General features: G+C 34.5%; 1 protein-coding gene across 1 annotated transcript; it reads right to left on the bottom strand.

The window, feature by feature from the left end:
- Positions 1-7,891: 7,891 nt before the first annotated feature.
- LOC149410521 (uncharacterized) lies at positions 7,892-8,961 on the bottom strand. Its single transcript, XM_089648270.1, has 2 exons — positions 8,590-8,961; positions 7,892-7,957 (listed from the first exon to the last, which is right to left on the bottom strand). Exons 1-2 carry the CDS (start codon positions 8,959-8,961, stop codon positions 7,892-7,894), a joined length of 438 nt encoding a protein of 145 aa, XP_089504396.1.
- Between the last annotated feature and the right edge of the window lie 10,068 nt (positions 8,962-19,029).

Raw genomic sequence — 19,029 nt, 5'->3', positions numbered from 1 at the left:
TTGAAATTACTCAAATACCTTCACCAATTTAAAATACATATTTTTAAATAGATTTTTAAAACTACAAAACATATTGTTATTTTGATAGTTCTAAAATATAACAAAATAAATAGTTTTTCAAGTCGTTTTATTCATGTTAATTGCACTGATTCTGAAAATATACACATTGCCTCCGTGGTTGAGGGGTAAGGCTCCCGACTAGCAAGGCGGAGGTCGCGGGTTCAAATCCCGGCGTGTGCAAGTAATTTTCATTTGTTAATTTGTGTTATTTCAAAAATTGCTTAAAAAATAACATTTTATATATTTGCGACCAGTTCAATAGCGGAAGATACTCTCAGTATCGCCCTGGTGTAATATCGATATTCCGAATTAAAACGTTGCTTGAAACGGCTTTGGCCATGTTTGGTGATCAGATTGAATAGCGAGGTAATCCCTCAGCTTCCTCTTTCTCATCTTCTTTGCTTCCACAATAACTTCAACCTCACAACAAACACCGATTAGTGATTAGTCTGACTGGCTCCGGACGGTTGGGAGCACTTGAAACTCTTGTGCAGTTTCACAAAATATAATAAAGCTGAATAATCAAAAGAAAATTTTAGGTTTGTTGTTTTAAAGGATCTCGTGATAAATCTCAGTAGAAAGAATTCTTGGAAAAGTCCGAGATAAATTAATTTTTACCATAGCTTGTGTTATTTTTCTATCCTTAGGAAGTCGAGATTTTCATTACTTTGATAACGCAGAAACAGCAAAACCTATTTTAGATTACGTAAACGTTTTCAGTTTCACGTAGCAGCCTCCGGACAACATGAAGCAACATTTTCCAATCTCATGATTAGGGGACGATTTTACAAAGTACCTCGAGGATATTTTTAGAGCAAGCAGATTATTTATTTATCAACGCGTTGACGTTGTTTGGAAAATATTCAAGGTTAATATGATTTTTAAATTACATTATTGGCTTAACCTTTATCCGAATACTGTTTTTTTAATTTATATTCCATAAATTTTAAAATAACATTTTTTTGTCATTTTCTCAACTACCCATACTAGACTCATGCCCATAATATCATGGTAGTGGTACGTGATTTAAAATATATTAAAAAAACTAGGAAAATTATGATTTTTTGAAATAAATGATAATATATATGGAAAAAAAGCATAGTTCAAAAAAAAATTACACACTAAACGCAATTGGTAACTTTTATGCTATGTTAGCTGATGTTTTGTAATTTGACTCGATTGAAGTGTAAAGCTGTACTAATTAAACATTTTAGCAGTGCATATTTAAACGAGGTCACTGCAAAACAAGTTTTTTTGTTGTTTCTTCTTCATTTCTTGGGATTCTTCGAATTCGGCAGCCATCTCTGGTCCGGAGCCCCTAAATACCTAAAAAAAACCCTTGACTCTGTGCAAAAACGGGCGGTCTGTTTGATAGATTCCCCAATCTTAACAAACGGACTGCAATCTTTAGAGCACAGGCGTCAGGTAGGCATGCTGTCCTTGTTCTATCGGTATTACAATGGAAGATGCTCTGAGGAACTAGCGTCATTGATCCCTTCGGCACCGGTGCGTAGTCGGGATACACGCCAAACGCGCGCCCAACATTTGTACACGGTTGACATTTGTCACATGAGAACGGGTCGCTTCTACGATTCGTTCTTAAGTTCAACAGCTCGGCTGTGGAACGAACTGCCGGCCTCTGTGTTTCCTCCCTCCTACAACATGGGACTCTTCAAGACCCATGTTCACTCCTTCCTCTCCACAAAAAGACCCTCCACACAGCATCCCCAAAGATGACATAGGCCCTGAGAATAGGGAAATTATTTTCTTCAGGGCCTCCTGTGTGGAGTTAATATATAAAAAAAGAATTTCTTTCAATAACTTTGAACTAACGTTTTTTTTGTCTTGTTTACTTATATGAATCTTATAATTTCTCTTTTTCTTCTTTCTTTATTGTAATATGATTGTTTATAATTATCATGTATGTAAATCGAACTTGTATCTTTAATTGAAAATAAATCATGGCGTAAACCTCACATAGACAACCTATTGATGTTCTTTAAAGTATTACCATAACATTTTGTATGATCTCGTCCGCATGATAGAACTACCTAAGGCCAAAAACGCTCCAGCGGCTTCTTATTGTATAACGCATTGATTAAATAACACGCGTATAAAAATTATTATTTATAATTTTTTTTTGAGCTATGTATAATTTAATTTTCTCTTAAATTGTTGAACAAAAATAACAGATTATTACGTACCTATTTTTTATAAAACAGATAGTGACGGCGCAACGATGTAACATTGATTCGATGAAATATCTTGACTAGCAGCTTCGTAACATCGTTACGGCAAAACTTCGAGTTGTTCGGATCCTGAGGGTGTGAAATGGTTTCATAATAATTCTTGTTCTTCATATTCTATCCCCTTCTCCAGGAAGGTTGGAACTCAACATTCACTTTATTATATTGCCTTACCTAAGCTATTTCCTACGACGCCTCTTGTCGAGGTTGAGTGCCAACCAGTATGCAATTGAAACTGAAAGGTTTGGCAAGCACTTCAACCAAGAAGATTTGTATCATATTCTGCGAAGAATTCATTTTGCATAAAGGAGCGTTAGGAAAACATTATATCATAATGTTAGAATAAGTCAGGAACGTCAAAGAGGGACATGGCACAACATAGTCAAATCAATTGGTATAGCTTTTTGTATGTGAATACCGCTGAATCCATCTGGAGCCAATTAGACTTTGACAAACCTAATTGGAGTTGTTGTTGGGCTGAAGGAAGTGGAGAAGGGAAGGAGATGGGGAAGAGTAATTCATTCACATTTATACATCGCCTCATTCATTCCATTCAGTAATTTTGACCTTGACATGGATTGACCGGTACTTGAGTCAATGTAACTATTTTTCTATTGATCTTATATGAATTATTAGAGCAAAGGTACTTTACTGAGAAAACAATCAATTAGATTCAGTTGACATACTTTATCATCCCGTTCAAATAGTAAATACTTTATTACACGCATCTTAATTGATGATTTAAAAAAAAAGTTATTTGAATTCCATACAAGAGTACCAACTGCTCCCAAACGGATGAAGAGAAAACAGCATCCCCAATTCGAGTGTGCCATGAGGTTGGTGGGAGGGAAAGGAGATAGGAAGGAGAAAGGTCGGGAAGTTCCTGGCTATTTAGATCTAGTCACCAAACACGGCCAAAGCTATTTCAAGCAACTTTTAAGTCTGAATGGTTGTCTTTCACCATGGTGATATTGAAATTATCTACCACTATTTATAAAATATCACAAATTAGTCTGATAACATTTAACTTGCGCATTCCGGATTTGAACTTGCCACTTCCAGCTTGCTAGTCGAGAAGCTTACCCCTCGACCATGTTGTCAACTATTACTGTGTATTTAAGAATATTACAAAGCATATTTTAGGATACTTTGGATTTGTTGCCGCCAAACTAAGGAATCCAACCTGGAGAAGCTCATTTTCACTTGCAAATTGTTTAACAGAAGAAGAAAAGTAAGGTCACTAATTCGCTAGAATGACCAAGTGTCGCTGATGTATGGTATATCGGTGTCCACATCTATCTCTCTACGCAGCACATTGCCGCGAGGGTCGATGAGCCAATTAAACCATGGAAATTAACTGAGGGTCTTGATCGTGAGCGATTAGGAACCGACTCTAGAAGTAGAAGCTATGTTAGATACGATTTTGCAATATTATCAGCTCTGTTTTATTCCTACTGAATACAATAACTCCATATACTAACCACCTACCCACCTACTTACGAGTATTAATCGAAATGCAATAATATTATTTTTATTTTACTATATCCATATTCTTAAATTTATTTACATTTACTGTGTATAATGTATATTTTCATTATCTTTACTTTTGTTTTCATGATATGTAAATTTTGTTTATTTTTTACTTTATAAATAAAAACTTTCTTTTTTTATTATATGGCAGCGTGAACGTCGGGATCACCAGTATGGCAGTGTAAAGTCGGGATCACCAGTATGGCAGGATAAATGTAATTTACGATGGCTGCCGGTATCGTAAATATGTGTTCAAGGAATTCTGATGATTGAAAGATAAAGGTCTGCGATCTTTGTTGAATTTATTTGCGAGAATGAATTTACAAGTTAAGTGAACGCAGAGACGGTGGTAGTAGAGAGTGGTGGTTTGGTCGAAAGTTGAAACTAGAATGGCAGAGAGTTGCGTTCCCGTCCGCGCCTGGCTCTCCCGGGGCTTCAGACGGCGGAGTAATTATTTAGTGTTATCATATGTGGGACGAGTTAAAGTAGTCCCCATATACCTCCCCACCAGCGTCTCTACGCGATACAATAGTAACATATAGTACATAATAACAACAATGAATATTTTACAATGTCAATCCTAATTTATAAAAACACAAGTCCATTTATAATCTAAGGTACATAATGTTGTGATAATATTGCGCTCGGTTAGCGACAGGAAAGTAATAACAATAGTGGCTCCATGCCGCCGTTGCATAGTAGCTGTGGCCGTACGAATTTTTATTCGCCGTAGTAAATAGGTACATAAATGATATACAGGTAAACATAATTGTTGATAAACGGCGAGCGCTAGTCGCAATGTACTTAGCGTAGTAGTGAGCTACCTGTGTATACTATGATTGTTTACGATGATTTAAAATAGCTTGTTATGACAGTTCTATTGTTGTTTTTATTAATGCACTTTTGACGTAGTACATAGTATTGTGAATATTTACATAATAAAGATTTTATTGTAGGATGCTTATATATGCGTATTATTGATAGTAAATTTTATTGTTTTTTTGTTTGTTTTAGTAACAGTAATTTATTAGATTGTCTGACATTTGCGATATGATAGTTACAATTAATTTATGAAATTTATGGATACGTCAATCTAAGGTTTCTGGTTAGTTTTTTTTTTTTGCTAATTACTGTGCCTTATGATATTGCCAAATTATTACTGCGCTTGATATCTGTCCGGGAAGTGAACATGTCTTCCGGATCGAGTTGTCATTTTTGTTATTAGAGGCTGTGTGACGGTTCCTCTTGATGGGATTTCTTCTGTGCTTTGAAAGAATGCAAGTTTCAGTCGATCTATTGAGACTCTTTTTGGTTTACCGTTGACCATGATAACATAAGTTTTATCGTCACGTTCTTTGACTTCGAAAGGTCCTTCGTAGGGGTTTTGAAGTGGTTTCCTTACGGCGTCGGTGCGTAGAAAAACGTGTGATGAATGCGGTAAATCCTTGTGGATGAAAAATTTTCCAGCGCTGTGGTTACTAGCGGGAGTGGGTTTCATCTCATTAAACCTTTTTTGTAGGCGTCCGACGTAGGTGTCGGGTTCTTCGCGGTGGGTTGTGGTGAAGAATTCAGATGGTAGCCTAAGTGTTCTTCCGTACGTGATTTCGGCGGGTGAGCATTTTATGTCTTCGCGGACTGTTGATCTCAAACCGAGTAGGATGATCGGGAGATTTTCCAACCAGTCCGAGTTATCACGCGCCATCAGAGATGCTTTAAGGGTCCTGTGCCACCTTTCAATAATTCCGTTAGATTGCGGGTGGTAGGCGGTGGTTCGGTTATGTTTGATACCGAATTTTTGAGTAAGGCTCCTGAAAAGACAGGATTCAAATTGTCGTCCTTGGTCTGTGGTGATTGTGTCTGGAACGCCGTGTCGAGCTATCCATTGTGACATTAAGGCTGTAGCTACGTTTTCTGCGGACATCTCTTTTAATGGCACTGCTTCTGGCCAGCGAGTGTACCTGTCGATCATTGTTAGGAGGTATTTGTACTCATTGCAAGCTGGTAGAGGGCCGACCAAGTCAATGTGGACGTTTCTGAATCGATCCTCGGGCAGGATAAATGTCGCTGTGGGTGCAGTTGTGTGTCGTGATACTTTGGCTTTCTGGCAAGCCACACACTGTTTGACGAAGGTTTTGATTTCCTTTGCCATCTTGGGCCAGACGAATCTCTGACGTATGCTGTTGGAGGTGCCGGAGGCGCCTGGGTGGCATACGTTGTGTACGTTGGCTATTACTTGTTCTCTCATGTCTCGAGGAACAAAAGGTCTCACACGACCAGTGGAGATGTCGCACCATAATAATTCGTCCGTGTCGGGAATTATCATCTTCCGCAAGACAAGGGAGGAGTCCTCATGCGCCTTAATAAGATCGTCGTCGTGACTCTGCTCTATCCCCATACGTCTGTAATCAATAGCAGAGGGGCTGTTTATCTCTTCTATTCGAGACAGCGTATCTGCTACGGTGTTGAGATGACCGGAGATGTGTTTAACGTCGGTGGTGAACTGTGAAATGAAATCTAGTTGTCTTTCTTGTCGCGGTGAGCTTGAAGCGCGTTTCTTGCTGAACGCAAACGTAATCGGTTTGTGATCCGTGTAGACTGTGAAATTTCTACCCTCTATTTCATTTCTAAAATATTTGATTGCTTCGAATAATGCTGTTAACTCCCGGTCGAACGTGCTATATTTACATTGAGCGGGTGTAAATTTACGGGAGAAAAATCCTAAAGGTTGCCATGCATCACCTTTGAACTGTTGGAGGGATGCGCCGATTGCCAAATCAGACGCGTCGACCATTATGGCGATTCTCGCCTGAGGATCCGGATGCGCGAGGAGGGTGGCGTTTGCCAGCTGATGTTTGCATTCCTCAAACGCAGCTGTCAATTCCAGAGTCCAAGTGAGGGTTCTTTTGTCATTTTTCCTGTAGCCTGCTGTGAAGTTGAAGAGTTTAATCTGGGTGCTGATTGAGTTCTTCAAAAATCTCCTGTAGTAGTTCAACATTCCAAGAAAACGTCTTAAACCTTGCATTGTTTTGGGAAGTGGAAAATCTTCAATCGTTTTCACCTTCTCCTTGATGGGAGTGATAACGTCCGGTGATATTGTGTGTCCTAGAAAATCAACGGCTGGTAGACCAAATTTGCATTTGTTGAGGTTTATTATCAGGTTGTTTTCTGTGAGGCGTTGGAAAAGGGCATCTAAATGTTTTAGGTGTTCTTGCTCGTTTTCTGATACAATTAAAATGTCATCTATATACACGAAACATGATTTTAAATCTCTTGTTACAGCGTGCATAAATCTTTGGAAGGTTTGGGCTGCGTTAGATAGTCCAAACTGCATCGATGTAAATTCGTATAAGCCAAACGGTGTTATTATTGCGGTTTTCGGTATGTCCGCCTCGTCGACTGGGATTTGATTGTAGGCGCGCACTAGGTCAATTGTAGAGAATATTTTTGCCTTATTTAATTTGTGAGCAAAGTCGTGGAGCTGTGGTATCGGAAATTTGTCTGGCGTTGTTATTGCGTTTAAACGCCTATAATCGCCGCAAGGGCGCCATTCCCCGTTGGATTTTTTCACCATGTGTAGTGGGCTCGCCCAGCTACTTTTGGATGGCCTGCAAATCCCTTGCTCCATCATAAATTTAAATTCCTTCTTTGCGGCTTCAAGCAGTGCTGGTGCCATCCTGCGGGCTCGTTCAGTTACCGGCGGTCCCTTGGTTTCTATGACGTGAGTGACGTTGTGACTCGGAACGTCTTGACTCTTGATGTTGGGTCGAGTCAGTGTTGGGTATTTTTGTAGGATGTCCCGGTATTTTTGACTTGAAGACAGCGTTGAAATGCCAGATGAGGGTCCTTGCAGCGAAGCTCCTCTAATCTGCAATCCTGTTGACTGGTCCGTTAGGGTTCCTTTCTTCAAGTTGACGCTTAAGTTGAAGAAGTGTAAGAAATCTGCTCCTAAAATGGCTTTCGAGACGTCTGCGATGATGAACTTCCACTTCATATCGCGGCGGAGGCCAAATTGGAGATTTATGGTTTTTGTACCGTATGTTTTTATATGTTTCCCACTAGCACTGTATAATGTGGTGGGGCATGTATCTGTGGTGACCGTATTGGTCGTGTTCCCGCATGATCTTGGGAGAACAGATACGTCAGCACCAGTGTCAATTAAAAATTTCTGTCGCGTCACGAGTTCGTGAATGAAGAGACGACAAGTTTTTTGAGGAAAATCGCACGTCTCTACTGCGGGTTTTCCACTGTCGTTTCTTGACTTATTATTAATAAAAGTACATGGTTTGGTGCAATTATATGATTTGTTACCGAATTTTGCATGGTAACTGCAGTAGCCGTGTACAGTGTTATTAGTGTGTAACGGTCTACCACGTGACCTGGAACGAGGTCGGTGCGCGGAATTTGGGTATGATGTCGATGGATGACGCCATTCGCGGCGGGTGCTGGGATTTCGGTTTTCGAAATTAATGTTTGCATGTCCATGATCATCTCTCCGAGTTGTTTTAAGTCGACTGTCTTCTAGAGTGAGTGCCGAAATTTGTTCTTGTAAATTTTGTAATATAGCACTGATGTTTGGATTCGAGTTCGGGATGCCATTAAAATGATTATTGTCCATAGTTTCACATTCAGATTTTTGATAAACTTCCGAGATTTTATCTGCTGCAGATGCTAGTTGTAACATATTGTCGTCGGGTAGTGCGGTAAGAATGGCCTGAATGTGTTGCGGGAGTCTTTGCAGCCAAAGTACGCGTACGATTGGGCTCTCCGATAGCCCGGGACCAGCGAGTTCATGGATTAGTCGAAGCAGTCCAGAAGGCTTCCTGTCCTCGAGCTGAAGTCCGGTTAGAAGACGAGTGAGTCGCTTTTCCTCCGAATCTTGTAACCTCTCGATGAGTGCTGATTTGAGATGAGTGTACTTGTCTGCTGCAGGAGGATTGATGACGATGTCGCTTACGGTCCTGAGGGTCTCCATATCCAAAGCGGCAACAATAATGTTGTACTTGGTGAGGTCATCCTTTAGTCTTGAGTTAGAAAATTGGCTTTCAGCTTGTGCGAACCAAAGTGCAATGTTGTCGCGCCAGCACGCGGGTAGTTTAACCGAGACAGAGTTTATTGTTGTGTCCATTGTGGAATTATTACCGTGGATTTCGTTCGAGGTCTGGTTATTCTCGAATGACATATTGTTTTGATAATACGGCAAGCAATAGGCAGTATAAAATAGGCAGATGTATGTGTAAAAATAGCAAGGAAACAAAAGCAATGACGACAGTAAATTTAGATTTAGAAAAAAAATTTAAAAATTCAAAAATGTTAGATTGATGGTATCCGAAAATTTCAAAAATCCCTTAATCTAGAGAGCATACAATGTAAATAATGTGAATGTACTGTGACGAGTTCAACTTGTCTGGTCACTTAATTTAATAAACATGTAACAATATTGTATACTTGCAAAAAAATTTTTTTTTTAATTATTTTAGAATGTTCTTATTCGGAAATTTAACTGTAAAATCACTGTATGTAGGATTAATTATGGTTCGTTACTTGGTGTTGATTACTGGGCATTGATTTGTGATGGATGTTACGAGGTCCGGAACTGAAGTTCTGCCTGCGTAGTAAATCCGGTAGATCCTTGATCTGCGATGAAATTGATGTTGGTCTGCAGAAATTGTTGCGTTCTGCGGTGAATTTGATGCTTGGTCTGCAGCTGCTGGTGCGGTGTTTCACTGAAATTGAGATTTTTTGGCACTATACTATTCGAATATACGAGTTTTTTGGTTCAGATTAGTGGGTAAATTTGATATACTTAATTATTAGAATTGGTGGGACAATAATGTTTTTTTTTTGAAATGTGCTTTATAATTCGACAATCAGACTCTAATAAATATACTGGACTTGAAAATGTTGAAAATGAGATTGTAAGTAATGAGATTGGAAGTTACTTACTCGATTGTCCAGGATTCCAGCTTCAACGATCGACCTACCGTGTCCACTAAATATTATTATCACCAGAAATGTCGAGGGTCACCAGTATGGCAGCGTGAACGTCGGGATCACCAGTATGGCAGTGTAAAGTCGGGATCACCAGTATGGCAGGATAAATGTAATTTACGATGGCTGCCGGTATCGTAAATATGTGTTCAAGGAATTCTGATGATTGAAAGATAAAGGTCTGCGATCTTTGTTGAATTTATTTGCGAGAATGAATTTACAAGTTAAGTGAACGCAGAGACGGTGGTAGTAGAGAGTGGTGGTTTGGTCGAAAGTTGAAACTAGAATGGCAGAGAGTTGCGTTCCCGTCCGCGCCTGGCTCTCCCGGGGCTTCAGACGGCGGAGTAATTATTTAGTGTTATCATATGTGGGACGAGTTAAAGTAGTCCCCATAATTACTTTATGTATACTCTAATGGCGCTATTACCCAACTCAAATACGAGAAACGTTTTTCTCTATTTAATTGGGTAGTTAATATTATTTTTATTTTACTACATCCATATTCTTAAATTTATTTCCATTTACTGTGTATAATGTATATTTTTATTATCTTTATTTTTGTTTTCATGATATGTAAATAATGTTTATTTTTTATTTATAAATAAAAACTTTCTGTATTTTGATTACTTTATGTTTACTTTAATGGCGCTAAACCCAACTCAAATACGAGAAACGTTTTTCTCTATTTAATTGAATAGTTACGTGCAAAAAAAAATTCATTGTAATTAGTTTTTAGAACTATATGTTTTCCTTCTGTTAATCTGCCAAATGTATGTATTTCAAATAATAAAAAAAGAATGTTAACTAAGCAAAAAAATGTGTGCTAAGAAATACAAAATTGATGGTCCATCCTCTCTTTCTATTCTTATGGTGAAATGGCATGATGGTAAGTTATTATTTTAACACCGAACTATTTGAATTTTTTCTAAGAAAATAGTAATCCCGTGGGTTTCTAAGGTTTTGAAGACTGTCGATGATCAGTCAGATTGATGATTTATTCAAGAATATTTCCAAACAACATTCATTTTTAAATAGAATTACTGTTTTTGAACGACATCAAAAAGGAAATACTGTTTTTAAAGGCGGAAGAAAATGTTTCGGATTTCTCAAATATGCAGAATTTTTTTACGGTGGTTTTGTCGCTTACCTATTAATACAAACTTGATACAAAATTAAAAAAAGTGTTTTAAATTATACAATCGTCTTTTTCCTAATTTTTTTTTAGTTTAAAAAAAAATTTAATTCCTAAAAATTATCATACTTTGATAAATCTTTCGCAAACATGCAAAGCAAAGCATATATTACAATTATTTTGGAGATATGTGTATTTTTAACTTTTAAATGCAATTACAAAGCAGGGTGTTACCACTTTCTAACCCTGCTGAATCTCAATAATACTATCTTAAAATTAGATAGAAAGACACAAAAGTCACAATATCTAAGTGTTAATATAAATAGACGGAAAATGAAAACATTTATTATTAAAAGCCTCGCAAACCAGAGATGATGACAAAATTAATGATTGCATTAATTATTTTTCGTCTCGTTTTGAAGTTTTCAAACACAAATTGGATGGCATAATTGGAATTCGTTATCTTCTAGCAGAATAATTTCTTCAATCAAAATCACAATTATACGTTTCATGGAATTCACTAGGTAGATATTTAACAGTGGAAATAAAGCTGAATTAACTTGCTGTAAATTCTGTAAAGCGCCTTCTTAAAAACATTACAGTATTGAATTGATATACTTTAATAATTATCTGATAGATTTATTTTAATCTATTTTTTTATTGTTTTTTAGTTTAATTTGAAGAATTCCATTATATTTCTTTTAAATACTCAATAATACTATTATTCAATTTATGAAAACAAACAAGTTTTTTACAAACAAGTTCCGCTAAATGAAATAGAACAAGACACAGATTTTTTTTTTAAATTTGTTCAGTACACTTTATGGTATTATTTTATAGGAATCTAAACACGTTTCCATTGTAAATAAATTTTAATGTACTTTAATTTGAAATAATTAATGAATATTTATTATTTTTTGTCTGCAAGTGTTGATGCTCAAGTGGTATTAGGGATTCAAAAGTTAAAACACAATTAAAAAATAAGAAATTTATAAGTAATGTTTTTAAAATGTCAGTATTTGTGTGCCGGAAAATGAAAATGCTTTAAAACAGTAATAGACACACTCTTACTTCAGATCTGCTTTTTTTTATTTATTCTTAAATATATTTGTATTACAATGGTATATTGTCCTCCACGCTAGGAGTTCACCTGTGTTGTGGAGGACTTTTTCAATTTTAAAATTATATAATTCTAAAACAATACAATGGAGTTGGTAACATAGAGAAACAATAAAAATTAAAATATAAAATCGAGATTTCCATAGTTATAACAGAAAAAAAAGTGAAATATAAAAAATTAAATATTAAAAAAATTGTAAAGGATTGCTTTCTGACCAGATATGAATAGCTATGTACATTCTTCCCAATCTTTCGCTTCCCCACATCCACAACCTTTCCATTTCTTCCACCTAACAACTATGTATGTATATTATACCTCTAGGAAACAAACAGTCGTTGTAAATCTGTATAAATAAAAATTCAAATGTTCTTTTGTTCTAAATCTTAAATCTTCGATCTTCAATGATTGCTTTGAAATTTTGACATAACCTAAATTTCCTTGCATTCAAATACGAGTGTGTTTTTATTTACTTATATTATTTATGACAGGTAAAACCATGGTTTTTTGAAGAACAGCGCAGTATATTCGAACAACATGCTTTTTATTTAAAAACACCACCGTCTGTTGGAAGTAAAAGTAACACGCGCTATTGTATCTCTATCTGCACAGACAGACTGAGCCACAGCAATTCGTAGCGGGGTACAGCTAATAAAAAAAATGAAACTTCAAAACAAAAAGAAAATAATTTTCTTTTAAAATATTTTATTACAGTACCTCTTGATCACTTCTTTGAGTTCTTCACTCCATAAATTCCAATTTTGAAAATGACACTCAAAGCAAATCCGAATTCATTGAACCCATTAAATAATGTTTCTTTCATTTCATCAAATTTGAATGGAAACAAATGTTCCCTTTAACCCAATTATAGCCCAGCACTCCATCTCAATTACACTCGCCTCATATCGTAGATCGCCATCCCGCTTGAATAAACATAGTTTTTTATTCGTAATTTAAGCCTCGATTAGGCAATCACGAAACACGCTCAAAGGCACTGTGCTATTCTTTATACTATGATTGACACAGACAGACTCACAGTCGAAAAATGAATTTTTATTTGAAAAATAATATATTATGGACCAATCAAAACAATAATAAAGATCAAAACATGAAATCTGAAATCTTTCACAGGCGCACTCTTATTAAACGCAGCTAGAAACTAACAGCGCTTCTGAAAATCGACATTCATAATTATATTCAGTAGTAATGTAAATACCTAATTTTTTTTATTCCAGATAAAGAAAAATTACATTTACATTTATTTGACTAGAAATAACTAAAATAAATACATTTTTTAATTACATTGCAGACAAATACATAATATTACAATAGTATTCACTTTCCTTATTTTGCTGATTAGCCCAATTGTAATATATCTCAAAAGTAATAGTTTTTATGAGATTTGTTAAATCATAACATATTTATTAATTTTTTTAAAGAACGATTAACATTTCCGGGTTACGAATAACCTGACATTAATTAAAAATCTCCTACTACCACCACAGTAAGCTGAAAATAATGCTTGTGTTGTGATGGAGGACTTGGCCAGCCGAGGAATTGAACACACTACGCCTGGGTGGGACCCAAACGCGATGCCAACTCATCCAATGGCCAGTCAAAAAAACAACTATTAAATCTGGTGAGAGGCATCCATCAACAAATTGTTTTTATTATGATGATTATTAATATTATAGATTGAAACAGGCCATCGATCAGTAAAAAAATAAATTTTAAAAAGTCACGGCTGAATTTTTTTCTCGAAATTAATAAATAATTACATCAATGGGTTATGAATACATTAACTAATTTTAAAAACTATTTTTCAGATATCGTTTCCCTAAAATTATTGCGTTGTTAAATTGTTGCGTTATTTCCTTTGATAGTCACCGACAAATTACCGACAATATGACTATCCATTTGCACCAGTGAACATTTAAATTAACTGCTTTGAGGCATAAGTATTTATAAAAATTAAATTCATTTTCTATATGTTATGAAACGACTAGTACTCATAATTATTCCACTATTAATAATATTTTAAAACTTAACCAATAATCATCATGCTTTCAGATAATGTACCATCTATATATATTGGTATTAATTATTTGATTGAAAAACAGATATCTAATGTAATTACAGTACAATCGTAAATAGAACATAGAATAATATATTTTATATAATTAAAAAAAGATTATTTATTTATTTCATCTCATTATACATAAACCACGTATTTTTGACATAAAAACCAACCTCACTAGGACTAAGCCTGTATCGAGGTTAACAATTTACATTTGATTGAAGCAAACATAAGAGTAATTACAAACATAAAGTAATTCTGCATACAAAATATTTAAAAATTAAAGAAAAAATATGTATTAGATGTGTTACCAGATGGGTATTTTGACAGTATATTGTAACAATATTTGAACCATATCAGTATTCAAAAGAAGAAACGAAGTAGATAATAAAGACAGATAGGGTGACATTCAGTTTTTAGCAAATGGGACTTATATAAAATCTTATTATTTAAGAAAGGACAAGGTTGAAAAAATATTAAGACATTCGTCTATCAATACAAAAATCTTAATTAACTTTATATATTTAACTAAGGAATTGGAAGAATTAATATCATTTGGAAGAATATTAAACATAAGTGGTGCCTGATATAAATAGTTTCCTGATATAATACTAATAGATTATAATGAAACAGAATAAGACACAGACAAATAAAAATGTAACGGTCTCAATCGGCAATCGAATCCAAGATCTTTATCTTACCGGGGCATCACCTCTAACCACTCGGTCATTGGGACCTTATTATTGTACGTCATTTTTGTCGATCTCATATTTCAAATTAAGAATTAACAATATTATCTTGCAACTACTTTTACCCATATTTTTCAGTATCTTTTATGATTGATTACAAAGTTCTAAAGAATTGGTTTGTAACCTGGAATATTTTTTATTTATAAACTAGTTGTAATCCGTTACGCGTTGATGTGGCTTAGTTTGTCTGTGCAGATAGAGAAACAATAGCGCGTTTTGATTTTACGTCCAACAAATTGTACTCTTTTGCAAAAAAGCTTTACCTGTCACAGATACCATCTATATAATAAATGTATTTAAAAACACACGCGTATTATAATACAAAGTTGTGTTCAAATTTCAAAGCAATCAGTGATGAACTTTCTGAGATTTATGATTTAGAACAAACAAACATTATTTTTTTTATTTATATAGATAGATAGATATCGGACTTATTGACTTATTCAAAATGTCTAAATGATAATTCAGTTTTTATTAATTTTAAATCACCAGAGCTAACAAAAAAATCAGATTGTTCGTCGAATCAATCTAAGCTCTTTTCTAGATTGCAATTTCTCATCGATCATTTTCTAAGTAAATAAAGTAAGTATCTTTGGTACTCAAAATAGTTGAAATATTACATAAATATGGTGATATTAAATTGCTTAAGGTGCCTGTAAACGATCAAATTTGTTTGTCAAATTTTGCGTTTGCTCTTCACGTGTTTGATGAACAAGGCCGCAGACGTTCAAACCAAATTTTGTCAAATATCAGTTTATTTATTTACAGCTTTCGCCGGAGATTGTCTGTTGACATTTGTTGAATCCAGTCTGAAGTGAGGTAAATAGTGTAGTATTTTGTTTTTCTTGATAATGACGGATACGGATCAAACTTTCCGTCAATCAGAATTTCTGACAAACACGTCAAACACCATCAAACACGTAGTTTGTTTGACAGACACATCAAACAAGGCCGCAGACGTTCAAATAATTTGACAAACACGTAAATTTGACAAACAAATTTGATCGTTTACAGGCACCTTTACAGTCCTGTAAATCCTTTAATATTTTCCCGTTTCAGCATTTCTATTGGCTGCAAACTTTTACTCCCAACAGACATTATATTGTTTTTTTTTGGTTCTTTTGGTACTTTCTGTTGCGGAAATGCTCAATATGGAAGGGTTCGATCCAGATTAAGTAAATAATAAAACATACCTCACACGCAGAATCATACTAAATGTATGGAAGGAAGAATTGTTTCATAGGCGTGTACATATTGAAATTAAAATACTAAAAATAATAAATAAGATTTGTGTTTAAAATACGATCACATGCGAATAGGCATTTCAATTAGTTAAAAACTTTACAAATACTCATGCTTTATAGATGCTTGAAAAAGCCTAAATATTCGTAAAAGTACCAAATTCCTAATAATGGGAGGGATGAATTCAATTCAATTTATTTATTTAATTTTAAAAACCTTACAAAATTATTCATATTAAATAAATTATTTGTTAAGGAAATTTCTTACGTAAATATAGACAGTGGGTATATCAACTACAGAGCTTACTATAACATAGTTTACCTTTTATAGGTAGCTTCGTTGATATATTTATTGTTTTTGTGTTTAATTCGTAGAACTCCATTTAATTTTTTATAAATTTAATTTAGATTAAATTTGATAATATTATTATTAAGTTCTGCAAGTGTTTTAGTTTTTTATTATTGTGACAGCTGTTTCGGCTTACAAGGCCATTTTCAAACTGTGGTTAGTCCACATTGAGACGACGTTTTTATACTATTTCAAATTTAATTTTGAAGATGCATACATTGATTTATTACTGGTTACACCGATGACATGATCTATTGTTGGTTAAACCAATTTATGTTTTTCCCTCAGTAAATGGTAATGGGTTCTTAATTATTTACTAATGACTTTATTGCTATGAATTATTTGGGTGCATTATACTGCTTGGGTTTTGTGAAAATACTGAGAAGTGGTGAGTAAATTATTTTCCGTACTTTATTAATTAGTGTTAAATTTGGGTCATTCGTTCGTTTATTGATTTCTAATTGTTCAAGTAAATTTAATCTAATGCCCTTTTTTTCTACATGCAATGGCTTAGGACCCTTATTGTTAAGTGGGGTATGATTATTCACCAAGAGATGTTCTGCGAATTTTGAGGATGTGTTTTTATTATTATAACATCGTATATGCTCTTTGAATCTAGTTGAGAATGCCCTCCCCGTTTGTCCGATGTAAGTGGCGTTACAATCGGCGTGGTCACATTTTAATTCATATATGCCACTGTTATTGAGTATAGGGATTTTACTTTTAGAGTTTTTAAGGCTTGTTCCTAAATTATTGTAAGTTCGAAAAGCTATATTTAAACCACATTTTTTAATTTCTTTTGCAATTTTTTCAGATATTGGGCCGAGGAATTCGAGACATGCAAATTTTTCTATATTTTTGTTATTTACCGGATATATTAAATTGATTTTATTTTTATATTTCTTATTTTTTATTATTTTTTCAATGTTATTTGCCTCATAGCCGTTATTAATCGCGATCGTTTTTATCGTTTCCTTTTCTTTTACATAAGCTTTATTTTTAATTTCTTATTTTTTATTTACGTTCCCTTACTCCATACTAGACCGCTCCACCTTAATGTGGAGCTAATGAAAAAAAATGTTTGTAAAAGACAAAGTTTTCCAAAGTTACGAGTAAAATAACCTTACCCTTTCTGTTCTGTGGTCTTTTTCCAGACATGTGTAGAAAAACACATACCTCTTAAAAATGAACATTGTTTTAAGCACTCTTGAATAAAGAACATTTCTAATTCTGAGATCGCGAATTAATAATAATACAAACGATGCATTGATTTTAAAATGTACTTTGGAAAAACGAATTAAAACTTAAATTTCTCTCGTAATATTTTGGTTCATCTTCTTAAAATTTTAGAGGAAAAACCAAAAAAATACAAAGACCTCAAATTTAGATGAGAACGATGTAAAATAAATTTATTCTCAAGTAACTCACATAATTTGCTAGTCATAGTATGGGCTACCATTTAGTAAAAGGGTTTATATACATAGAACTACCAATTGTATACCTATGTTCTAAAAATGTATAATAATATTTCCAGTAATGTTTTAAACTTATATATTTTCTGCCCGCATTGCCGCTTTAGTATTTATTTCTTGTTTCCAAAAGTTAGCACCGACATTAGTAGCATTGGCACGTCACTGGCAAAGATAAAGTAAAGGGTTACCTCCACATGCTCCAGAGCACAGCTGCAGAACCAACGGATTTTGTAAGTCGGCCAAACCAACAGCGTCTGTGCCGCCTTTTATCTTAGAGGGTATTTGTCAATAAATAAATAAATCTAGGTGATTCATTCGTACGTGGAAAGGGTGCTTAACGATTGAAAGATGGTTGTTCAAAAGGAAAAATAGTTATCTAAGGTGAATTTATCTTTCAGAAGAGTTTATAAGATTTACACGCGAGTCACGTAAAATCTAGGTTAGGTTCTTTGTGTTAAGCTAGGTTAAGTAAGGTTGGGTTGGGTTGTTTGCGTTGAGGTAGGTTGAGTTGAGTTCTTTGGTGACCGGATAACTCATCAAAATATCAATTCAACACACAGTTAAAAAGTTATACAAAATGTTTAAAGGTGATGAAACAAAAACCAGGTTAAATAGGTTAGGTTTACATGTTAGTTTTTTTAATCACTTTTAATGAGTTTATATAACTTTTTAAGGCAGTGTTGAATTGTCATTGTGCTGAGTTATCATGGAACTGATTAAGAAATGGACGCTTATAAAGAAGAAATGAGTGTAAGGAGAACATATGACACAAATATGAATGGTATATGAAGTCGAGGACGCCCGAGGAAGACTTAGAATAGAATAAATACTTGGCCATGTCGACAGTCATAATAATAAAAGAGTATGTATGAGACGATGTATGATTGTGAATGAGGCCAGGCGTGTGTGCTAAGACCTAGTTGTTTGGCGTTCCTTAATCTATGCCTACCCCTGCGGGAAACGGCGTGAAAGTTAGTTAGTTAGTTCAGTTAGTCAAAATTTAAATAAATATGCAAATTTATTTTGCACAAATAAAGATAAATTTTTGTTTTGTTTTTTGTTTTGTTT

The sequence above is a fragment of the Hesperophylax consimilis genome, chromosome 27, assembly GCF_061612785.1.
Source record: "Hesperophylax consimilis isolate HC1 chromosome 27, BYU_Hcon_1.0, whole genome shotgun sequence".
NCBI lineage: Eukaryota > Metazoa > Arthropoda > Insecta > Trichoptera > Limnephilidae > Hesperophylax > Hesperophylax consimilis.
Note: the sequence above shows the minus strand (reverse complement) of the source record. Positions and strands in the feature narration are given on the sequence as shown.